This window comes from Lonchura striata, chromosome 8 (assembly GCF_046129695.1).
Source record: "Lonchura striata isolate bLonStr1 chromosome 8, bLonStr1.mat, whole genome shotgun sequence".
Lineage (NCBI taxonomy): Eukaryota > Metazoa > Chordata > Aves > Passeriformes > Estrildidae > Lonchura > Lonchura striata.
This window is the reverse complement of record NC_134610.1, coordinates 37,306,428-37,326,599: the sequence shown is the minus strand read 5'-3', so window position 1 is coordinate 37,326,599 and position 20,172 is coordinate 37,306,428. Positions and strand designations below refer to the sequence as shown.

The 20,172-nt window shown below is 55.0% G+C and overlaps 3 protein-coding genes and 4 non-coding genes across 7 annotated transcripts; 4 read left to right on the top strand and 3 right to left on the bottom strand.

Annotated features, from left to right (window-relative positions):
- The first annotated feature begins 1,259 nt into the window (after window positions 1-1,259).
- On the top strand, window positions 1,260-1,547 carry LOC110479768 (feather beta keratin). Its single transcript, XM_021547279.1, has one exon. It carries the CDS (start codon window positions 1,260-1,262, stop codon window positions 1,545-1,547), a length of 288 nt encoding a protein of 95 aa, XP_021402954.1.
- Window positions 1,548-7,031: 5,484 nt separating this feature from the next.
- On the top strand, window positions 7,032-7,103 carry TRNAA-CGC (transfer RNA alanine (anticodon CGC)). Its single transcript has one exon. It is a non-coding gene; the product is annotated as a tRNA-Ala (tRNA).
- Window positions 7,104-7,416: 313 nt separating this feature from the next.
- Window positions 7,417-7,488, bottom strand: TRNAP-AGG (transfer RNA proline (anticodon AGG)). The gene has a single exon. It is a non-coding gene; the product is annotated as a tRNA-Pro (tRNA).
- Window positions 7,489-9,406: 1,918 nt separating this feature from the next.
- On the bottom strand, window positions 9,407-9,478 carry TRNAA-UGC (transfer RNA alanine (anticodon UGC)). The gene has a single exon. It is a non-coding gene; the product is annotated as a tRNA-Ala (tRNA).
- A 326-nt stretch (window positions 9,479-9,804) lies between these two features.
- Window positions 9,805-9,876, bottom strand: TRNAP-AGG (transfer RNA proline (anticodon AGG)). Its single transcript has one exon. It is a non-coding gene; the product is annotated as a tRNA-Pro (tRNA).
- A 425-nt stretch (window positions 9,877-10,301) lies between these two features.
- On the top strand, window positions 10,302-16,309 carry FTCD (formimidoyltransferase cyclodeaminase). Its single transcript, XM_021547270.2, has 14 exons — window positions 10,302-10,561; window positions 11,307-11,490; window positions 11,826-11,954; window positions 12,067-12,155; window positions 12,373-12,552; window positions 12,641-12,778; window positions 13,071-13,202; window positions 13,857-13,918; window positions 14,589-14,718; window positions 14,829-14,990; window positions 15,358-15,401; window positions 15,480-15,618; window positions 15,889-15,984; window positions 16,161-16,309. Exons 1-14 carry the CDS (start codon window positions 10,508-10,510, stop codon window positions 16,245-16,247), a joined length of 1,626 nt encoding a protein of 541 aa, XP_021402945.1. The 5' UTR covers window positions 10,302-10,507; the 3' UTR covers window positions 16,248-16,309.
- Window positions 16,310-17,238: 929 nt separating this feature from the next.
- On the top strand, window positions 17,239-19,532 carry LOC110479767 (uncharacterized). Its single transcript, XM_021547278.2, has 4 exons — window positions 17,239-17,318; window positions 17,738-17,773; window positions 18,021-18,367; window positions 19,226-19,532. The coding sequence occupies exons 2-4, from the start codon at window positions 17,755-17,757 to the stop codon at window positions 19,283-19,285; spliced, it is 426 nt and encodes a 141-aa protein (XP_021402953.1). The 5' UTR covers window positions 17,239-17,318; window positions 17,738-17,754; the 3' UTR covers window positions 19,286-19,532.
- Window positions 19,533-20,172: the final 640 nt, after the last annotated feature.

The window sequence follows — 20,172 nt, the reverse complement described above, 5'->3', positions numbered from 1 at the left end:
AAAAAAAAAAAAAAAAAAAAAGAAAAGGAAAATCCTCTAAGTGCATCCAAACCCATAACAAATTGCTCATGATGGGCTTGTGTCCACATCGCTCATGTCCTCACTCCTGCAGCCCCTCAGCTTTCCTGCCATCCATGAGCCTCCTAGCACAGGATTTCAATACAAATGGATGTTCCTTACATTCAGTTTACATCGCTGGTCTCACCTCAGGTGCATCAGGGAGCTGAATTGGTTGTGCTGAGAGGAAGGTGGGGATGTCTGCTCTAAATTCTACTGAAACACTATCCTGCCTGGTGGCATAAAGACCTAAAATGTCCCTTGGCCTTAGGAAGGAAGGTAATGAATGCCTGTAGCCCAAATAATTTCAATCTTACTCAGTATTACATGGAAGAAAACATGAGAGATGAAAGAGGGAACTGCTTAATCAGTCAGGGGAGCTTTCCAGGAGAAAACTGATGGTTGTTGGGGAGTTTAAAGATGAAGGCACACACCCACTCCCCTGGGGGCCTGGGCCACCCTATAAAACTGTGCAGACAGTGCTTGTCCCCACCACCTGCTCCAGCTGCCACCACTGCCACCTCCGTCTGGGTAAGTCAAAACAGGCTCCATCTGCTTCCCCACCCCTCCCTCTTCCCTTCCAGCTGCACAAGACATCAGGGAAGGGTGTATTTCTGCCCTAAAATGAAGAGTGCAAGGGGATGCACTCTGCAGGATGCTGGGCTTACAGGGTCTGCAACTACATAATCAGTTGCATCCTGCATGATTTTTCTTGCCGAAGCAGAAAAACAAATTAGAACTGCACATGCCTGGGTTGCAGAGATCAACGTGTCTCTGTTTATGGATGTGCATCAAATGTCCCATATATTTTGCGATGGGATGTCTCAATTCACGTTGTGCTGATTTAAGTGGGTTTTGCTTCAACCACATGCATCTTGTGACCACCTTGCTTGTCAAAGGCTCCCCGTTAGCTCAGAGTAGGAGTGGGTCTGCTCTCTGGTCCTAGCCCCTGGTGCCTCCAGCTTTCCCAGACCAACCTGCAGCTCAAACAAAACTCCCCTCATTCTCCCGAGTGGTTTATGGGGCAAGGTGGGGGGAAGCTTTCTTTGATGTTTCTAAACCCTTCAAATTCACTCTATAGCTTGCTCTCCCATGCCTCTCAGTATGGGAGGTACTGCGTGAGGGCTCAACAGGGACAGACGGGCCTCTGCATTGCTTTTGCATCCCAGCTCTGGCTTTCAGGTGCACATCCTTGCTGAACCATGTCCTGCTACGACTTGTGCCTGCCCTTGTCCTGTGGTCCCCGGCCCCTGGCCACCAGCTGCAACCAGCGCTGCTTCCGCCGCTGTGAGGACTCCACTGCCTTCATCCAGCCACCCACAGTCGTGGTGACGCTGCCCGGGCCCATCCTCAGCTCCTTCCCTCAGAGCACCACGGTGGGCTCCACGGCGTCGGCAGCGGTGGGGAGCTACCTGCGCCGCTGCGGCGTCCCCGTGGGCTCCCGGGGCCCGGGCAAGGCAGGACTGCTGTGCCTGGGCGCCGGGCTGTAGGGTGTCCCAGCAGGCTCCTCCTCCTGCCCATGGGTGGTCAGGAAAGGCAAGGAAAGCACGCCACCAAGACTGGGGGAGAGGACTGAGGAGATGCCCCTGGGTTCCCCAGCAGCCACCCCAGGAGGACAGTAACCATGTGAGCTCGTCACTCCAAACCGTGCCTCTGTACACCTTTATCTCACTTAAGTCTTTATATTTCCATGTTCTATACGGCATTTGCTGCTGGCTGGGCAATAAATGCTTCTAGCAGGCTGTAGATGGCAGATGACAATCATGGGGTTGTGGGGCGAGGGGACACCTTGTAGGATCAGCTTGCCCCAAAGTGGGGATATTTCTTTATTGAGCACTGGAAACACACTTGTACTCTGAACTGGTTCACTCTCCTTCTCATTAAAGACTTGCTACATCATAGCCTGAGTCTTCTGTTGTTCCTTGTTCAGGAGCCTGGAGGGGTGACCTCCTCTGGACGCAGCTTGTTGCTGCTGGGGAGGTTTAGTTTTTACATGAAACGGGGGTTTCTGCTGCCCAGCTCTTCCCTGTGCTGACAGACGTGTGTGGTTTGCCGGGACCAGCCCCAAGGCAATTTTCTTATTCTGGAAATCTCTCCTCCTGCCCCACGGCAAGCACCTGCTCAGGGAGGAATTCCTGCAGGAGCACACTTTATTACCAGTTACCTCAAGGACCTGGGAGTGTGTAGGTTTGACATTTCAAAATTACATTTACTCTGCATTTTGCAGTGATATTTTGGGGGCCTGAGCTAAGGAGGTGGGCATGGAGTCAGGGAAAAAATGTAGAAGTGAGATTTTTGGGAGATGGGTTTCTTTGGATGGGCCCCCTATGCCAAGCTTACACAGTGTTTAATGGGTGGCAGCAAAGAGTGAAAAAGAAGAAACAATAATTACTTTATGGGTAGGGGACACTAATGTCTCTGGAAGATGTCATGAACTGAGCAAAGCCTCTTTTTAAGATGCCATGGGCAGAACCTTTTCAGCTGATGAAAGGAGAAATAGGAATATTTGCATAAAGTTTGTGAGTGTTTACAATGAGTGATTATGCTGAGCTTGAAAGCCTAATGGTCATTAAAAGCCTTTAACCAAGCTCAACTGGTTTTATTGCCCAGAAGACCTTTGCTGAGGTGCTAATTTGGAGAAAATTTACATGGCAATTGCTCAGAAGTCAGTGCACCAGGAGAAGGAAGGTGTCTTGTTTCCAAAGACTGCTCAGATATTTTTATCCCAGCTCTGGCAATTGTCTGCAGAGATAGGATGCAAAATTTTGAATAAAAAATCACAAAAAGCTTTGAAATTCCAGCAGAAGTTTTGTTGGGAAGCTGTAGGTCTCTGTGCCTTGTGCAGCTGCCTTCCTCAAGCCTGCTTCACTGAACAGTCCAGGAGGGAGCTGGCGGACAGAACAATGACATTTTTATGTAGTTTTGCACTGAATGATTCCACTGGTGGGGTTATATAGATTTTAATCTGTTTTTTGCTGAAAACCCAATATCTACAAAAATCTACACAGCTCCTTGAAAATGGTGGTGTCTTACTGCAGACAGCTGGGGAAATGAGGACCTCGGTGCCTTTCAGCACTGCCTATCCTGAGGCTTGGGGGACTCTGTCTCCCATGGTGGCCATGACTCCAGCTGAGAGCTGTTGCCTCCTTGGCTCCCAGCTCAAGAGCAGTCCTGAATTCACCATATTTCCCCCCAAGCCAGCCCTTGCCCCAGGCAGAACCCCCCAGACCTGCTGATCAGGCCCTAAATAGAGGCAGGGCAGACAAAGGCTCCAGTGAGAAACACAGAGCTACATAACAAGACGGGGATGAAGAATATTGCTCAGCAGGTGGAAGGGAGGGAGCACATGGAGGGAAATAGTTGGGTCCTGGGTTTTCATCCCAGCATTGCCTACCTATAGCATTTAAAAGCAGCAGAAGCATTTTTTAGAAGAGCTTTGGATTATGGCCCAGATGCTACCCACTGGCCATGCCTGTTGATTTTTATGTCTCCTCCCCACTTCTCATCTTCTTTCAGCTGCTTCATGATCTTGGAGGAAACCTGCTCCCTGTGGTCATTCAGTATCCTCAGGCACCTGAAGGACAGGTACCTTCCCACCCTGGGGGTGGATGAGGTAAAAGGAGAGGGGAAGTTATGGTTTGAGGAGGAACAAACACAGAGACCTGTTGTGGGAAAGGGGAGATTGCTGAGATTGCAAGTTAGTGGGACCATTCATAATGGAGACTTTGCCTGTGGAGGGTTGGGGATAGAGGAAAAGATTCTTTCCCCAGAGGGTGGTGGGGCACTGACCAGGCTCCCCAGGGAATGGGCACAGCCCCAAGGCTGACAGAGCTCTGGGAGCATTTGGACAACCCTTTCAGACAGAGGGTGAGATGTCTGGGTGTCTGTGTAGAGCCAGGAGTTGGACTTTGATGATATTTACGGGTCCCTTCCAATTCAGGATATTCTATGATACTATGGAAGCCCCAGGCAGCATGGTGCTGGTAGTAGGGCTGGGACTGGCGGTGGTTGGATGATTCGTGGGACAACACAGCACATCAATCTGCAGCTTCTCTGTACATCCAGGTGAGAAGACAAAAATCGTGGTGCATCACAAGCAGTGGGAGAGGATGAAAAGACAGATCTACCACCTGTGCCTTTTCTGGGTTGCCAAAGGTTTATTCCAGACTGGCACTGGGGCACTGGGCTGAGGGCAGTGCTGGGAGGGTGAGTTGCATCAACAGACAGCATCCCTCATCCTCTGCACTGGGGCAAGGACTTCTGGTCAGAGCACTTGGGGACATGCCTGGAACCAGCCAGGTGAGAGAGACAGAGCCCCTGGGGCTGGGACCCTGCAGGCATGGCAAGCAGAGAGATGGGACTTGTGTGGCCAGTCCCTGGATGTGTCCAAGGCCAGGCTGGATGGAGCTTGGAGCAACCTTCCAGATTGAGGAAGGGGAGAGAAAGTGGCTGCATGGCCAGGATAAGAGAGAGGAGAGGGCACTGCTGAGGATACCTCACCCCACACACCCATGGATCAAGCACAGGGCAGGGACTCAGGGTGCCCTGCCTGCCACACCTGGGGAGCCAGACAGACAGTGGCTCTGCCAAGGGCTCTGGCTCTCCCCCAGGGCTGGAGGTCCCATAAAACAGGAAAATAACAGCCTGCCCACATGTGTGAGTCAAGGGGGAAGAAGCAGGCAAATTAAAAGGCACAGGCATGCTGGTCTGGCCCTCCTGGTGCTCCCTGTGGGAATGGGGCTCACAAGACTTGCATCCTGCAGCCCTGTTGGCTCCACCAGCACTGTGTCACCCTGAGCCCACATCACCAGCAGACATCGCTCCTGGCTGTCCTACACCCTCCTCTGCTCTGAGTTTTTGCTGTGGAGGGCAGCCCTCAGGGAGAGACTGGAATGAGCACAATGAAAGTCGAGCCCAGATCCCAATGGTTTGCAGGGTCCTGGGATGGAATCTAAGTTTAAAAACTCAAGAATTGTTTGATTAAACATTCCAGAACTGTTAATTCACGTTTGCTGAGAGGTGTCTGCCTACCTCCCAAAGAGGAGAAGTGTGGTGTGGTTATTGCTATGTGGGGTAGCTCTTGTCAGCACTGGTTATGTGGGGTTGAAGGAACTGGGTGTCTGTGGGAGGTTACAAGACCTGGAAATCATGGGGTGCAGTGTTTCCCTTTCCTGCTCCCCTACACCCCTCTGTGATATGAAAGGCTGTGGCTGAATCAGCCTCCCCTCAGTTCCCCTCAGTCGGTTCAGGGAGATTGGATGGGGGAGTCTCTGCACCGGCAGCGCCATGTGTTACAGTTGGCATTGGGGGCTTGCTGCTGTCTGCAAATCATCTCCTTGCACTGTTCTTCCTGTGTGAAGGGGGATCCCCAGCAGCTGGGGCTCCTGCAGCAGCTCATCTTCCCACCCAGCACAGCTACAGGCAGCCGAACCCTCAGGAACTATGTTCTGGAAAATTGCCCATGTCTTGCCCTTGAACTGTGCCCCTATGGCACCCCATAGGAACACCAGTGCCCTGCTGACCCCCATGGGAGCTGGTAAAAAAGAGCAGCTACCCAGCACTCACAGCTCTTGTCCATCAGGAGCCATGCCAAAGCCACACTGGGATCTGTGGGGCTGTGACAAGGATTGAACTAGGACTGGTCCCACATCCTGTCTTGGCAAATTCCTGCAGGCAGTATGGAGCTTCAAGGGTTGGCAGCAAAGGGCTACTGGAGCAAGGGATGTCACTCAGCAGAAGAGTGTTGCATGCAAGAGGCCCTGGGATCAACCCCCAGCATCTCCATGTCCTTCTGCCTCCCTGGACCTCTCCCTGCTGGGTGCAGGGCTGCCAGAGTCCCCTCAAAAGGCCCTGGGATTGCCTCGTGCCATGGATGGCCTGAAAATTCCTCCTCAAGGCTGTGGGTTTGCTGGGCAAAAGCACAGCCTCAGCCGTACCCCGAAATCCAAAGTGTAGGGCTGGGGAGGCAAAAGGGGTGCAGCACTCCAGATTGTTGGTGTAGGGATGTCTTGCACATTTGCAAGAGATCCTGAGTTCAACTCCTGGAAAACCCTCCTTTGGATACAGCCCCTTGTCCTGGTTTAGGGCAAATTTGGGAGAAAACCTCCAAAAAGGGCCCCCTCCAGAAAGCAAACCCACATGGCCCCTCCCACCAATTAGTTTGGGAAGAATTTCCTGGGAGAGAAGTGGAAAAAACCTGTTTATTTAGCAGGCAAAGCACTCCCCAGCACAAAAAGCGAACAGTACCAGATGACAAAACTCATTTGCTGCTCTGAAGAGATTGCAGACTCAGAAAATCTCTCCAGTGGATGGTGGCTCTGTTATCACTGCCTCCAGCACTGGGAATGGCTGCTGTCCTGAGCGGGCCCTGGTAGCCCACAAAGTGCGAGCTCTTGGTGTTTCCCCAGGTCCCTGTCTGGAGCAGGTTTGAACGGATCCAAGAAAAGGGAAAGAAAATCAGCTAGCTAAACTAAAACGCAAAGGAGGGCCCCGTTCCACCCCATCCGCGTCCAGACAGCACAGAGGAGTTCTGTGTTCCAGCAGAATGTGGAGGAGTGAGTGCAGCCCCTGATAACAAACTCCGTGCTCCTTCTTCTTCTCCCTGCCTTCCCTCTCTGAGCCCGTCTTGAAGGCACAGAATATAATATCCAGCATAAACAGAACACACGACTGGGGATACAAGCATCATAACGTTACCCTAGGACATCCTTCCTTTTTGGGGGAAACCCCTCCTTTGGATAAAGCCTCGGCTTTGGAGACGACCCTTTGTTAGGACAGCTCCTCCTCTGGGACTGCACCCCTGCTGCTCTTTGCTAACCGGGTGTAGGACGAGCAGCTCTTGCATCCCCCAGCTCCTGGCAGGCAGCATCCCGTGGGGTGGCTGTACCACCTGCCGTTCAGAGAACATTGCTTTTAGCAGATAACACAACCCCTGCAGCGCCAGGACAATGTGCCCTCCCCTGCAGCCTTGCAGAGGGGATGTAGCTCAGTGGGAGAGCGCTTGCTTCGCATGTAAGAGGCCCTGGGTTCAATCCCCAGCATCTCCAGCTGTTTTGAGGAGCTTTTTTGTTGTTTTGGTTTTTTTTTCCCCTTCCACTTCCACCACGAGGCGGCGGTGATAACTTCCTTTCGCATCGGGTTTTCCCAAAGGCGATTCCGTGCACCGTGGCTGTGCCGCCCGCTCCCGGCCGAAATGCAGCCCCGCAGCTCCGCCGCCCCCCCGTGCCCCGGCAGCCCCTTCCCCACCCAGGACAGGCCCAGCCCCGGGGACAGCCGGGCCATGTCAGGCCCCCGTGTCCCCTGCGCAAGGCGGCGCCGTCCCACGCGTGCCTGGAATCCAGCGACCCGTGCCAAAAAGAAGGGCTCGTCCGGGATTTGAACCCGGGACCTCTCGCACCCTAAGCGAGAATCATACCCCTAGACCAACGAGCCAGCATGTGGGGGTATTTTTCCACACTTTCCCTACGGCTCGGACATCCCAGACATTTTCCCACTTCCCAGCAAAATTGCACAGTGCAACCTGCAGCCACCGTGCCCCCTGCACCATGGGCCCCGGGCTGGTGATGGCCGAGGGGTGAAGGTGTTGGACTCAAAATCCGATAGGGATTCCCTGCGCACTTTTCAATCCTGCTCACAGCGATGGATTTTACCCAGCACCCAGGAACCCATGCTGCAAGTGTTGGGGTGCCCTCGCTGGGGTTCCCGGTAGAAGCTGATACAATGAGGTTATTGGCATCCAGCGCAGCCCCAGGCAGGGGTTGTGATGCCCCCGGGGCAGTTTCGCACCCAGGATTCTCCAGGTTTGGCAGACCTGGGAGAAGTGAGGCAAAAGACACTGAGGGGAGCAGCATAGGGGGAGGTGGAACTGTTTCCAGTCTCGCTGAGTTGGTGCCCGCTCACCATCCTGTCCCAAATCTCTGGCAGAGCAGTTCACCCCACCTCGTTGGTCCAACTCCCAGAACAGTTTCTGGGTGCCACCAGCCCTCCTTCCCAGCTGCTCCTCCCAGCACTGATGTACACTCCTAGAGGCACCCTGAGACTGATGGGGAAGGAAAACAAAGTGATCCAGTGCCCTGCAGCCTCTGGGCAGTGTAGGGAAAGAGCCATGGACATTTCTGCAGAGGCTTGCGGTGCCAGGAGGCAGCGCCAGGCCTTTCCTAGGGAGCTCTGGGAGCCCTGCATCCAACAAAGAGGAGAGTTCGGGGAGGCAAAAGGACATGGAGATACTGGGGGTGGATTTCAGGTCCTCTTGCATGGAAAACAAGCACTCTTCCACTGAGCTACACCCTCTGTGCAAGAGCAGGGAGGGGGCCCTGGGATGCCCCTGCTGGGGTGGGGAAACCTTGGTTCAGGGTTCCTTCCTGGATTCACCATCTTGAGCTGCTTTAGGGATCCAGACGTCAGAGACTTTGCCATGGGAAACCTGCAAGTGGCACCAGGGAGGAAACCATGTGGTGACTGGATGGGAGTGGAGCCTGCAAGGAGACATGTGGGGCCCTCATTGGAACACCTGGAGCTGCCCAATGAAGCATCTGGGGCTCTGTGCAGCCTTTCACACTCTGCGAGCAGGGAGGTGCTCCCAGAGTGTGAGATGCCAGATCCAGCACGTCTCACTTACGGCCCCTCTTTTCTCCATAAATGGCCCTAACCGGCCCTTGCAGCACTTGGAATGGCCGGTGCTTTTTCTGCCACCTTTTGCTGTGGGGCATCCTGCAAAAGCAACCTCCTATGAGCCGTGTTTGTCCTCAGTAGCAGCAAATGGCCGTGTCTGTGTGCCAGGGGCTGTCCATGCATGGGGTCCTGCGGTGCTGGGGGTGGGGGATCATGGGGGAGTGCAGCGAGCAATGTGGGAAGTGTGAGTTAGTGCCGTGAGTGGGGTGTGGAAGGGCTGTAAAGGGTTGTATGGATGCGTGTGCAGGCAGGGCCCCGTGTGGCAGCGTGTGCGTGGAGTGGCATTTTGCCTGGCAGCGAGGAGGTGTCCAGGATGTCCTGGGCACCCCGGCTCGTTGGTCTAGGGGTATGATTGTCTCTTGGGGTGTAAGAGGCAGGGTTCAAATCCCGGATGAGCCCTTTGTTTTGGACACCCAGCGACCCCTGCCACCTGGCTGGTCCCCCCAGCACTGGTGATCACCCCAAGAGACCCTGTGAGCGCCGTGAGGAAGAGACTCTGGGTGCCTCGACACTCTATAGCATCAGGGTAAGGAGGGAAATGTCCACCAACATTTCCTTGCTCCTGCCTTTGGGCGCCAAGGGGCAATCCCAGGTCAGACGTACCCACAGGCAGCCCCAGGGATTTCTTGTGGGGCATCTGGGGAGTCTCTGGGAGGGGTCTTGGAGAGGCAAAAGGACATGGAGATGCTGGGAGTTGATCCCAGGGCCTCTTGCATGCAAAGCAAGCGCTCTCCCGCTGAGCTACACCCCCTGACACAAGGTGTGTCCTGGTGTTCTTCTCCGTCTGAGAAAATGCCTGCGTCTGCTGCCTTCCCCTGCTGCCCAAGCTGGGAAAAGGGGTTCAGGGCTTTGCAGGCACTGCGGGTCCCTCGGGTGCCATTGGGGTGGAGGAGGTTGGAGCAGGGGGCATGAGTGGGGCAGAGCAGGGAGGTGATGCTCCAGGCCCGCGGTGGTGCAAGGAGCAGAGTGCAGGTGGCACGGCTGCAGGGCCGGCCGGGGCGGAGGCGGCGAGTGCGAGTGGGAAGGGGAAGGCATGTTTGCAGTGCGTGGAGCTGTGGGCATGGTGTGGGAAAAGAAGGGCTCGTCCGGGATTTGAACCCGGGACCTCTCGCACCCTAAGCGAGAATCATACCCCTAGACCAACGAGCCGCGGTGCGGGGCCGGGGGGGGTCTGCTCTGCACCCGCCGTGGCTCGGGACATCCCGGACTCTTCTGCACTCCCGCAGAACGGAGCACGGAGTGGCCCTGGGCACCGTGACCCCCGTGCCTGAGGCACCGCCGCTGTGGTGGCCGAAGGGTGAAGGCGTTGGACTCAAAATTTGATCGGGATTCCTGCGCAGATTTGAATCCTGCTCACAGCGATGGGTTTTACCCGGTATCTGTGGTGGAGGTCCTGCCTGGAGCTGTCCCCTTCACTAGGAATAGTGGTCATGTTGCAGTGACTTATCTGCATGTGGCAACCACAGCGTCTTGCTGACTGCAGCAGATTTTTTTCCTTAATCTTTTAATTGGTGCTGGTGATTGCTGCCAATTGCCTCACAGAGCCCTTGTGCCCAGAGCTCCAAGCACGGCAGGGCCAGCATGATGGTGTTTATCCAAGCTCTTTTCTGTCCCCTGGCCACACATCGATTCAGTTAATGAGAAACTCTGGCTTGAGAAAGAGGCAACGTGCTGGCTTCTGAGAGGCTTTCACTCTGCAGTGAGACGGGAAAGGGCAGGAAACCCCCGGGGTGTGAAGAGCTGAGCTAGGGGCTGAGGGCTGCAAGCACGCCGTGGGACCATGGCCAAGCTGGTGGAATGCGTCCCCAACTTCTCAGAGGGGAATAACAAAGAGGTGAGGGAATATGTGGAAGGGCTGAGGGGTGGGTGACAATAAGCTGCTGACAGCCAGGTTTCCTTCTGCAGAGTGGTATGCACTGCTAGACTCTGCCATGCCTCCTTTGCAGTGCTGTGCACCTTTCACTACTTGGCTAGTGCCAAAAATTCTCCCTTTATGGCACCTCGATGAGAAGTAAGGGCTGAGACCTCTTCCACCATTGCCAGCAGGGTGCTGTAGCACCAGGTCTGGGCTTAGTCTGGGATACCCCAGACCCCAAATAAATATTGCTTGCACTTGTTGTGACAAAACACGGTGTCAAGGTTAATGGAGTCTGTCCTGGGCATCAGCCTTCAACTGAACTTTGGCTCTGCCAGTGGCAGGAGAATTTAGCAAACCCAGCAATGCTGCAAAAACACAGCCTCCTCCAGTGAAGAGGCTTAGCAGAGCTAAATGCATTGGGAAGCAAGCAGGTGGATGTATCCTCAGGAACAGCAATTTGTGGTGGTGTTCTGTGACATGCAGCAGCAGCCAAGTGTCTCTCCCCCACCATAGCCAGTTTGGGGAGCCAGGGGTGCCCCAAACCCCCTTGGTGGGAGTGGGATGCTTGTGCAGGGCTACATCCCCACTGATCACGGGATCATTCTCAATCCAATCACAAGTGGGAAGGGGGAGAGCTGAAATGCCCCCTCTCTTGAAATGCCATGGCTGTTGTATAGTCCCAGCCATCTCAGCCCCCTTTCTACCATCTGCTGTCTGGCAGGTGATCGATGCAGTGGCACAGGCCATCTCCCGGACACTGGGATGTGTGCTCCTGGACGTGGATGCCGGCAGCTCCACCAACCGCACCGTCTACACCTTTGTGGGGTCCCCTGAGGCCGTGGTGGAAGGGGCATTGAGTGCAGCCCGTGTGGCTGGGCAGCTCATTGATATGAGGCAACACTCGGGTGAGCCTGGGAGAGGCCCTGGGGCTGGGCTGACGTACTGCTGGAACCACACATGGCACTGGAACAGGGACTGTGGTCACAGGGCCAGGCCCAAAAGAGTTTAAGAAGTGTTTGCAATGCTCTCAGGCACATGGTGTGATTGTTGTGGCTGCCCTGTGCAGGGCCAGGGGTTGGACTCAATGATCCTGGTGGGTCTCTTCCAACTTGGGTTAGTCTGTGATTCTATGATTTTCTCACAGCAACGGCGTCCAGTCTGTAAGAGTGTGCAAACATGTTCTCCCTTCTTGTCTGCTTGTTCTTCCCACCTCCCATTCCTGTATCTGCCCTGCCACCAGGTGAGCACCCTCGGATGGGGGCCTTGGATGTCTGCCCCTTTGTGCCAGTGAGGAATGTCAGCATGGAGGAGTGTGTCACTTGTGCCCACATTTTTGGGCAGCGCTTGGCAGCAGAACTGGGTGTACCTGGTGAGTGGGGTCAGGAGCCTCTCCACATTCCATCCCATCCTGCATGATTCCAGCTGTTGGAGAAAGTGCTAGACCCTGCCTGGTGGTGCTCACGCCCAGCTGTGTCTTGCAGTTTACCTGTATGGAGCGGCCGCACGGCACGAGAGCAGGAAAGCTCTGCCCTCCATCCGTGCCGGGGAGTATGAGGCGCTCCCCAAGAAGGTGAGCCTGGTGGTGGCACAGGCTGGGCAGACCTGACCTGTACTTCCCTGGCTTCAGGGAGCATGCTGGGGGCTGGTGCAGTCCCTTTGCACCAAGAGGAGCTGGTGACACAGGTGGTCATGGCAGATTCAAGCCGGGGAGAGAGATGCCCTCCTTAGGAGGGTGGCATGCGCTCCTGGGCGGTGCCAGGCCACACACTCTCTTCCCTCCTCCCCAGCTTGCAAAACCAGAGTGGGCTCCTGATTTTGGGCCCTCAACTTTTGTCCCCCGATGGGGAGCCACAGTGACGGGTGCCCGGACCTTCCTTATTGCATACAACATCAACCTGCTGTGCACCAAGGAGCTGGCCCACCGCATTGCCCTCAACATCCGTGAGCAGGGCCGTGGCCCCAACCAGGTACCTCAAGAGCACAGGCACACCAGGAGCATCCCTGCCTGTCCCCACACCTCCTGGGCTGTGCCCTGAGTGTGGCAGTTGTTGGCAGCCCGGGCGCTTGAGGAAGGTGCAGGGCATCGGCTGGTATTTGGAGGAGGAGAACATGGCCCAGGTTTCTACGAACCTGCTGGACTTTGAGACCACGCCGCTCCACACCGTCTACGAGGAGGTCTGCCGAGATGCACAGGTGGGTGGCCTGGGGTGCTCGTTCCCAAGGGGGCTTCCCAGACGATGTCTCCCACCAAGTTTTCTTCCCCACTGTCAGGTCAGGCTCTGGTTTCTCTCATGCTTAGCTCGGCCAAAGTGCTAAATATCACAAAACCCCCAGAAACTCAGCAACTTGCTGTGAACCCCTAGCTCCTCTGTTGAAAGCTTTTCTGTGAGCTTCCCATGTCCTGGGAAGGGATGAGGACCACCAGGCTGAGGTAGTAGTGGCAGCAGGGCTCTGGGGAAAATCACATTTCTGATGTCCTTTGCAGGAACTGAATCTCCCTGTGGTGGGGTCTCAGCTGGTAGGGCTTGTTCCCAAGAAGGCCATGCTGGATGCAGCAGACTTTTACATCAAGAAGGAAAAACTCTTCATCTTGGAGGAGGAACAAAAGATCAGGCTGGTAGTGTGGCTTCTCCTGATACCAGCACAAGGGTGGGATCATGGAAGAGACACATCCTACCCCCCCACCAGCCTCCCAAAGTGACACTGAGCACCGATTTGGGACTGCTCAGGCCTCAGGCATGACACTTGTCTCCAACGTGTATTTTGCGGGAGGACAGCAAGTGGGACAAGTTGCTTTATTGTGCTGAGGATGCCGAAATGCACAGGGAGCAGGAAACACAACGCAGGTGGACTGAGTGTGGGTAGCAGCTGCTTGCCTTGCCTGCATGGAGGCCAGGAGGGGAGGACGTGTACCCAGAGCTCAAGGACAGTGTGTGGCACTATGGGAGGCTGTCCCAGGATGGGGAATGAGCTGGAAAGGAGGAGACAGGCTCTGCTGTTCCACTGCAGGAGGGAGGGACTTTTCCAGCCTGTGGGGAACGTGCTAGATAAGAGCAAGGTAATGATTTATCTGTACAGCTCCCAGTCATTCAGAGGTGACCGCATATCACCCCCTAGTCTGCGACGGGATGGGCTGGTGGTGCCAGCTGTCCTCTCCCTGGGTGGTGGCCCAGTCCCAGTGCTGACTCACGCATGGTTAATTAGCAGTGGGGAATGAGGATGCAGCAGAACTTATGTGACAGGGCTGACACAGTGGTGCTGCTCCTTGCAGGTGGTCAGTCGTCTGGGCCTGGACTCGCTGTCTCCATTTCAGCCCCGGGAGCGCATCATCGAGTAGGGATCCACATCCTACTTCTTGTCATGGTGCCCACCTCCCTGGATGGGGGGGATCCTGATGCCTGCATCCTGCACTCGGCTTGTTCTGGGAGTGGTGGCTGCTCCCAGCTCCTCTTCACCTCCTGGGGACATCTCTGCTGGGTGTTGTGCAGGAGCAGGGTGGTCCCTGCTACCAAATGCTGATAGTTGTGAACGTGGAGTGGGGGAAGTCCAGGTGTCTTCAGCAGGCAGTAGAAGCAGGTTTTGTGGCCAGATTTGAATGTTAAATTCCTTACCCTATTCCCATGCAAAACTCCACTGCCTCTGGTTCACATGCTGCAGCACCTGGTGTGAAACATAAGTCTGTGGGGGGAAAGGAAGGGAAATCTATCCATGAGGTGAAATTCTTGTCACCCTTCCTGGGCCATGGCTGCAGGGGCATTTCTGTCCCACCAAATGCTGCTTGTATCAGCCCAACCTGGCTAATGCAGAGCAATGCCCATACCACCTGTGTTCACCAGATGTCCCCAAGGGCCCAGTACTTACCCTGGCCCTCAGGCTGAGTTTTTTGTCTTAGTCCCCTACTCATTCACAGGTTTGATGCTGGAGAGGGCAGTGCTGGGTGAGAAGGGTCTGGGTGGTGTTGGTGTCCCTACACCCGGAGGGCTCTAAAACACCTGTCCTGCAGGTACTTGGTGGAGGCAGGAGAGGTAGATGGGGGGCTGGTGGCCAAGCCTCTGGGTGCCTTTGTGCGAGCAGTCGGAGCGAGGTCAGCAGCGCCGGGAGGAGGCTCCGTGTCTGCAGCTGTGGGAGCCCTGGTATGTGCCCCACACCAGGAGAGAGGCCTGGGAGTCCTGGGTGCGCCAAGGGGAGCTGGCATGGTGGTTGCAGTGGGCACTGTGTCCTACTGAAGTATTTCCCCTGGCAGGGAGCAGCGCTGGGCAGCATGGTGGGGCTGATGAGCTACGGGAAGCGGCAGTTTGAGAACCTGGACCCCATCATGAGGAAGCTGATCCCCCCTTTCCACCAGGCCGTGGAGGAGCTGGTGGCAATGGTGGATGCCGACTCTCAGGCCTTCAGCAGCTACATGGTGAGGTCCCACCAGAGGCATCCTGAAGGGAAACAGGAGAGCTTTCTAGCTGGGAGGAGGGCTGGGATCACTGCCCTCTGGATTCCTTAGGAACAGGGCTCTGACCTTAGAATAACAGAATCATTAATGTTGGAAAAGACCTCCAAGGTTATCAAGTCTGACGTTCTACTGAGTACACCCATGCCCCCTAAACTATATGGCAAAGTTCCATGTCTGCTTGGTTTTTGAACACTTCCGGGGTCTGGGGAAGGGACATTGTCACATAAGGGAGGTTTGGAAGAGCACGGGAGCTATGGGATTTGTCCCAACCCCCGATGCAAGACACGGTCTGGGTGATGGCAGCAAACGTGCTTTTCTTTGCCTACAGGAAGCCATGAAGCTGCCCAAGAACACCCCTGAGGAACAGGAAAGGTGAGCTGGGCAGGTGGGGACTGGCTGACTGTGGGGGCACAGCCACCTGTCATTCAACCCAGGGCTGTCCCCCGCCAGGCGCGCAGCTGCCATGCAGCAGGGGCTGAAGACAGCCGTGGGGGTGCCCTATGGCCTGGCAGAGAAGGTGAGCGGACTCTGGCCCTCTCTGAAGGAGCTGGCACGACACTGCAACCTTGCCTGCAAATCTGACATCCAGGTATGGCTCCAGCTCACACACACTTGTCCTGCAAGGTGTTCGTGTTCCCTCATGTCCTAACCTCCAGGATACATCTCTCCAGATGTGCTTCCTAAACTGGCCGGTGGCTTCCACCACTGGAATTCTTTGATAGCCACTTCCTGAGACTACCAACATATTGGAGAGCGCTGCATGCTGCTGGGTGGTTCAGGGTGGGAGTGCTGCAGCATAAGGGTTTGACCTGCTTCAGCACCGTATGGTGGAGCTTCTCACAAGCCTGACTTTTCCCAGGTGGGAGCCAAAATGCTAGAAGCAGCAGTGTTCGGAGCTTACTTCAACGTCATGATCAACCTCAAGGACATCACAGATGAGAAGTTCAAGCTTGTGGTGAGCTGGGCTGTGTGGGTGCCCCCTGCACAGGCACACCCTGAGGAGTGGTGGAGATGGCGGTGGTGCCCCAGAACCCCTCGTGCTCCTCTGCCGCCGGCAGGACGCATAGGGTGCATGGTGGATGGCTCTTCTGGCCTGTCAAGTGGCAAATTACTTATCTTGTCCCCACACAGATGTCACAGAAGGTGTCCAGGCTGCTGGAAGAGGCGAAGCAAGACTCGGCGGTTGTGCTGGAACTGCTGGACAAACGGGTGGCCTGAGAAGGGCTTGGGAGTGCTCTGGGCGATCTGCCAGTGGCAAATACATCTGGGAAATACTCTTGTCCCTGCCTAGTCGCTGTTGGTATCTGCCTCTGGAGAGCTGGTCTGCTCAAGCACATCCAGCATCATATCCCCTGGCCTTTCCATGGACAAGGGGGATTTTTGCTGTCTGGCTCCATCCTCTGATCCCTGGGGTGACTGGGTAGACAACTGGCTTGGCAGTGCCTGGGACCACAGTGATCCTAACAGAAGGGATGGCAGGATCCCTGTAGCACTGTCTACAAGAGGTTCCCGGTGCATGATCACCTCCTGACCCTGCACAGTCCCTGTGTCCAGAAACCCCCATGAAACACCCTCCTACCCGAGATCTGGGGCAAGACCTGGCACGGTCCCTTTCTGACGGGTGTCTTTCAGGCTGTGTGTGACCATTCCAACCTGTTGAATTGCCTAGGAAGGGAGCACTGCCAAACATGAGGCACCATCAGAGGTGTTAACAGGGAGATGGGGTCGGTTGAGATGGGAGAAATCCTACCCCTTCCTTATAGATCTTCTAAAAGGAAAACCTGAAAGTCAGGGCACCCAGCCCTGCCTCCTGTCCCTGTTGATCGGGTCTGTCAGCAGATAGTGTGTCCTCCACCCGCACACCGCAGCAGCACCCTGAGCAGTGTCAGGCCCCCAGACGCCACTGTCCCACAGCCCCGTCTGCGGGAAGGTCACCCCTGTTCCTGGACACTGTGCTTGAGCGGGGAGCACCGAGTCGGGGTTCATGGTGGGGTCAGCTGACTCACCCCATCCCTCCCTCGACATCGGGAGCTGGAATTACAGCCCTCCATAGCCTGTGTTTATTATCCCCTTTGTGGGACCTTTGTGCTGGCTGGGAGCGGAGTGTTGACGTTTCTTGCGTGCCCATGGTGACAGGGTGGTGTCACCTCTCCGGTGTCACCCCTGCCTGCCACACCCCTGCTCAAAGGGGCAGGGCCCCGCTATTTAACGGATGCCCTACAGCCGGGAGAGCCAAGGACCCGGAGTGCTGCCAGTGTTGCTTCTTCTGGGAACTTTTCCACAGGTTTGGTGAGTGCAGGGCAGCATCAGGCAGCGGGAGCATGGGCACCTGTGGGCCAGGGTGCACTGTCCCCACGGTGGGCACTACACCCAGGCATGTGTCCCCAGTCTCTTGTGGCCCACAAGGACATGAGCTCGGTACCCAGGCTGGGCCAGTGTGGATTTATTTCTATTAACAATGGAAACCACATGCCTGGGCTTTGGGGGTGAATGGAGAGGGGTGGGGGACAGTTGCTCTGGAGGTTGGTGATGTCACCAAAGGGACAGGATGGCATTTGGGGTCTGGGGGGGGATGGCATTCTGAGGGAAGTGAGCATGGTCCCTGTGCTGGGGGCAGACATGTGGGACAGAGGAGACGGGTCCCAGATGCTGGCCGAGCGATGTCCCATGGCAGGAGGTGACTGATGGTGCCTGTCCTTCCCTTTCAGCTTGGAGACCACTGAGGATGTGTGACCCCAACCAAGGTGAGGGGCTGTGGGGCCAGGCAGGGCTGAAGGTACCACACAGCCATCAGGGCTTAGAGGGGAGCTCTGTGCCATGGCCATGTGCACCTGGGAGGTTTACCTGAATCCCAAAGGGATGTGGAGTGTCCTTTGTGAGGAAGAGGTAGACCAGGGTGGGCCCTTTGGGTGGAAGACCACACCAGCTTCCTGCACTGTCTGTCTGGGGAGAGCCTGTCTCTGCTCATTAACAGGCTCCTCTTCTTCCTAGGCCCACCACAACCGTACCTTGCCGTATGCCCTCCTGCCCCTTCAGGATACCCTGGTCCTGGCATGGGTGGTGGCATTGCAGTTTGCCCTGCTGCCCCTCCAGGACACCCCGGTCCTGGCACAGGTCCCTGCTCTGGCAGTGTGCCAGTCTGCTCCCCACACCCTGCTCCGCCTGGCCAGCACCCCCACGGGCACCCCCCGTTGGGGCATCACCCCCACGGGCACCCCCCGTTGGGGCATCATCCCCACGGGCACCAGGAGCACCATGAGAAGCACCATGAGAAGCACCATAAGAAGCACCATGAGAAGCACCATAAGAAGAAGCACTGCAAGCACCATGAAGGCAAGGTAAGAGTGGGACAGGAGTGAACCCTTCCCTATTTCTGCTGAGGACCTCCTCCAGCAGACCACAGCATCTGGCCCAAGCAGCTGGGGCTCTCTTCTCCTACCCTGTAGTGGCTGGAGCAAACTGCCCGAACATCAGTGGCTTTTTTTAGATGTGGAAACTCATTGGAATAATAAATAGGCAAGAATGAGTCATAGTAAGTGAGTAAGTTGAAAAGCAATCCATGAAATTCCTTGAAGACATTTAAAGTGGTAGCATGGCTTGGGGCACGGCTTGCAGTGTATTAAATCCCAGGACTTTGTCCGACTCACTTGAGTGCAAGTCATGCCCCCATAATGGATGATTACTCAGTGTCTTGTAGCAGAGGAACTGTTTGGCTCCTCCTTAAAAAACAAAACAAACAAACAAAAAAATAAACTCACAAAAAAAAAAAACCCAAAAAACAACAACCTAAGCAAAACAAAACAGAAAAGGAGAAGCAATTCCCTGTGCTTAGAGTAGATTCTGCAGAAAATACCATTCGAGGGATGGGCACCATCCTGAGCAGGTCTGAATGAGGGACTGCTGAACAAGGCCAACACTGGAGGTGGAAGCGTTTCTCAAACAAATCCTAACAGCAGCTCCCCTCACTGGGAAACAGCTCTGGAAGTGACCTGCTGTGATGCTGGTCCTTGCTGGCAGAGAGCAAGACCTTTCTGAAATTTCCTTTAGTGACCTTAAGAGTCGTGTAAAAAAAAAATCATAAAAAAACTCCAGCCCTGCCACAGTATGGGGCAGCCACCACAGGGTCACTAACCCATCTCAGGAATGCTGTGACATGCTCGTTTCCCTGCTGTCCTAAAGTTGTTTTCTTTCCCCAGCCCTCTGGTGGTCCGTGCAGCTCAAGCAGCAGCTCAAGCAGCAGCTCTGACTCTGACTAAAGGTCTGGCATGTCCCACCTGCTCCGTGGTGATCAGCATAACATGAGGCCAAACTCCTCTTGGGAACGCCTTGCGTGTCACTCCCCTCCCTCCCCCTTTCCCTTGGAACAATGTTTTGCCTGCTGATTTTTCTTGTGTGTAAGAGCTTGTAAATCCTTTGACCTGGAATCTCCGAGTCAATGAACAACACTTCCACCCTCTATCTTTTGGGAGAGCCTGCTGGAAGTCATCACCTGCTGTTTTCCAATCTGCTCGTGTCTGTGTGTTTTTTCCTGTGCAATGATGCTGGCTGCTAACACAGATCCCATAAAACTCCTTACATTTTGTGTGAGCTTTCCCAGATGTAGCAGAGGGAGTGGCTGGGGGATGCTGTAATTATGTGGGCTGCCATGCTACATGCCAGGGTAATAATTGATAGGAAAAAGCTCACCATGGCAGAAGGATTCTCCTACAAACAGATGAGGAGCATGAACAGCTGGAAGTGTTCAAGACCAGTGCTTGGAGCAATGGCAGGAGGAGTGGAATGACATGAACTTTCAGTTCCTTCCCAACCAAAACCATTCTGTGATTCCATGATTATCTGGACTTACCAACCTGAAACCAGAAGAATCAGCTGCTCACTAAAAATAATTTTTAAAATCCCCACTGTTGCAGCCTGAATTGCTGGGAGTGAGGTCCATGGTAAGGAAGCAAAAAGGACCTTTGCATAATATCCACTGATGTTTAATTCAGCTGCACAGTGAGATGTTCAGAGTCCAAGGCACACTCATCAGGAGACTCCAGGTTTCTCTGTTGAGGGGTCCAGGGGCAAACCTGGTCTCGGGGTGGTACAAAGATGAGGGCCAATCTGGGAATAGGGAGGGAGGGGCTCAGGGACATAGGAACAG

Coding starts and splice junctions, on each gene's coding strand:
- LOC110479768 (XM_021547279.1), top strand. CDS start 1,260: ATGTCCTGCTACGACTTGTGCCTGCCCTTGTCCTGTGGTCCCCGGCCC.
- FTCD (XM_021547270.2), top strand. CDS start 10,508: ATGGCCAAGCTGGTGGAATGCGTCCCCAACTTCTCAGAGGGGAATAAC. Junction 11,491..11,825: donor TGATATGAGGCAACACTCGG/GTGAGCCTGGGA, acceptor CCCTGCCACCAG/GTGAGCACCCTCGGATGGGG. Junction 15,619..15,888: donor CCTGCAAATCTGACATCCAG/GTATGGCTCCAG, acceptor GACTTTTCCCAG/GTGGGAGCCAAAATGCTAGA.
- LOC110479767 (XM_021547278.2), top strand. Junction 18,368..19,225: donor GCAAGCACCATGAAGGCAAG/GTAAGAGTGGGA, acceptor TTCTTTCCCCAG/CCCTCTGGTGGTCCGTGCAG.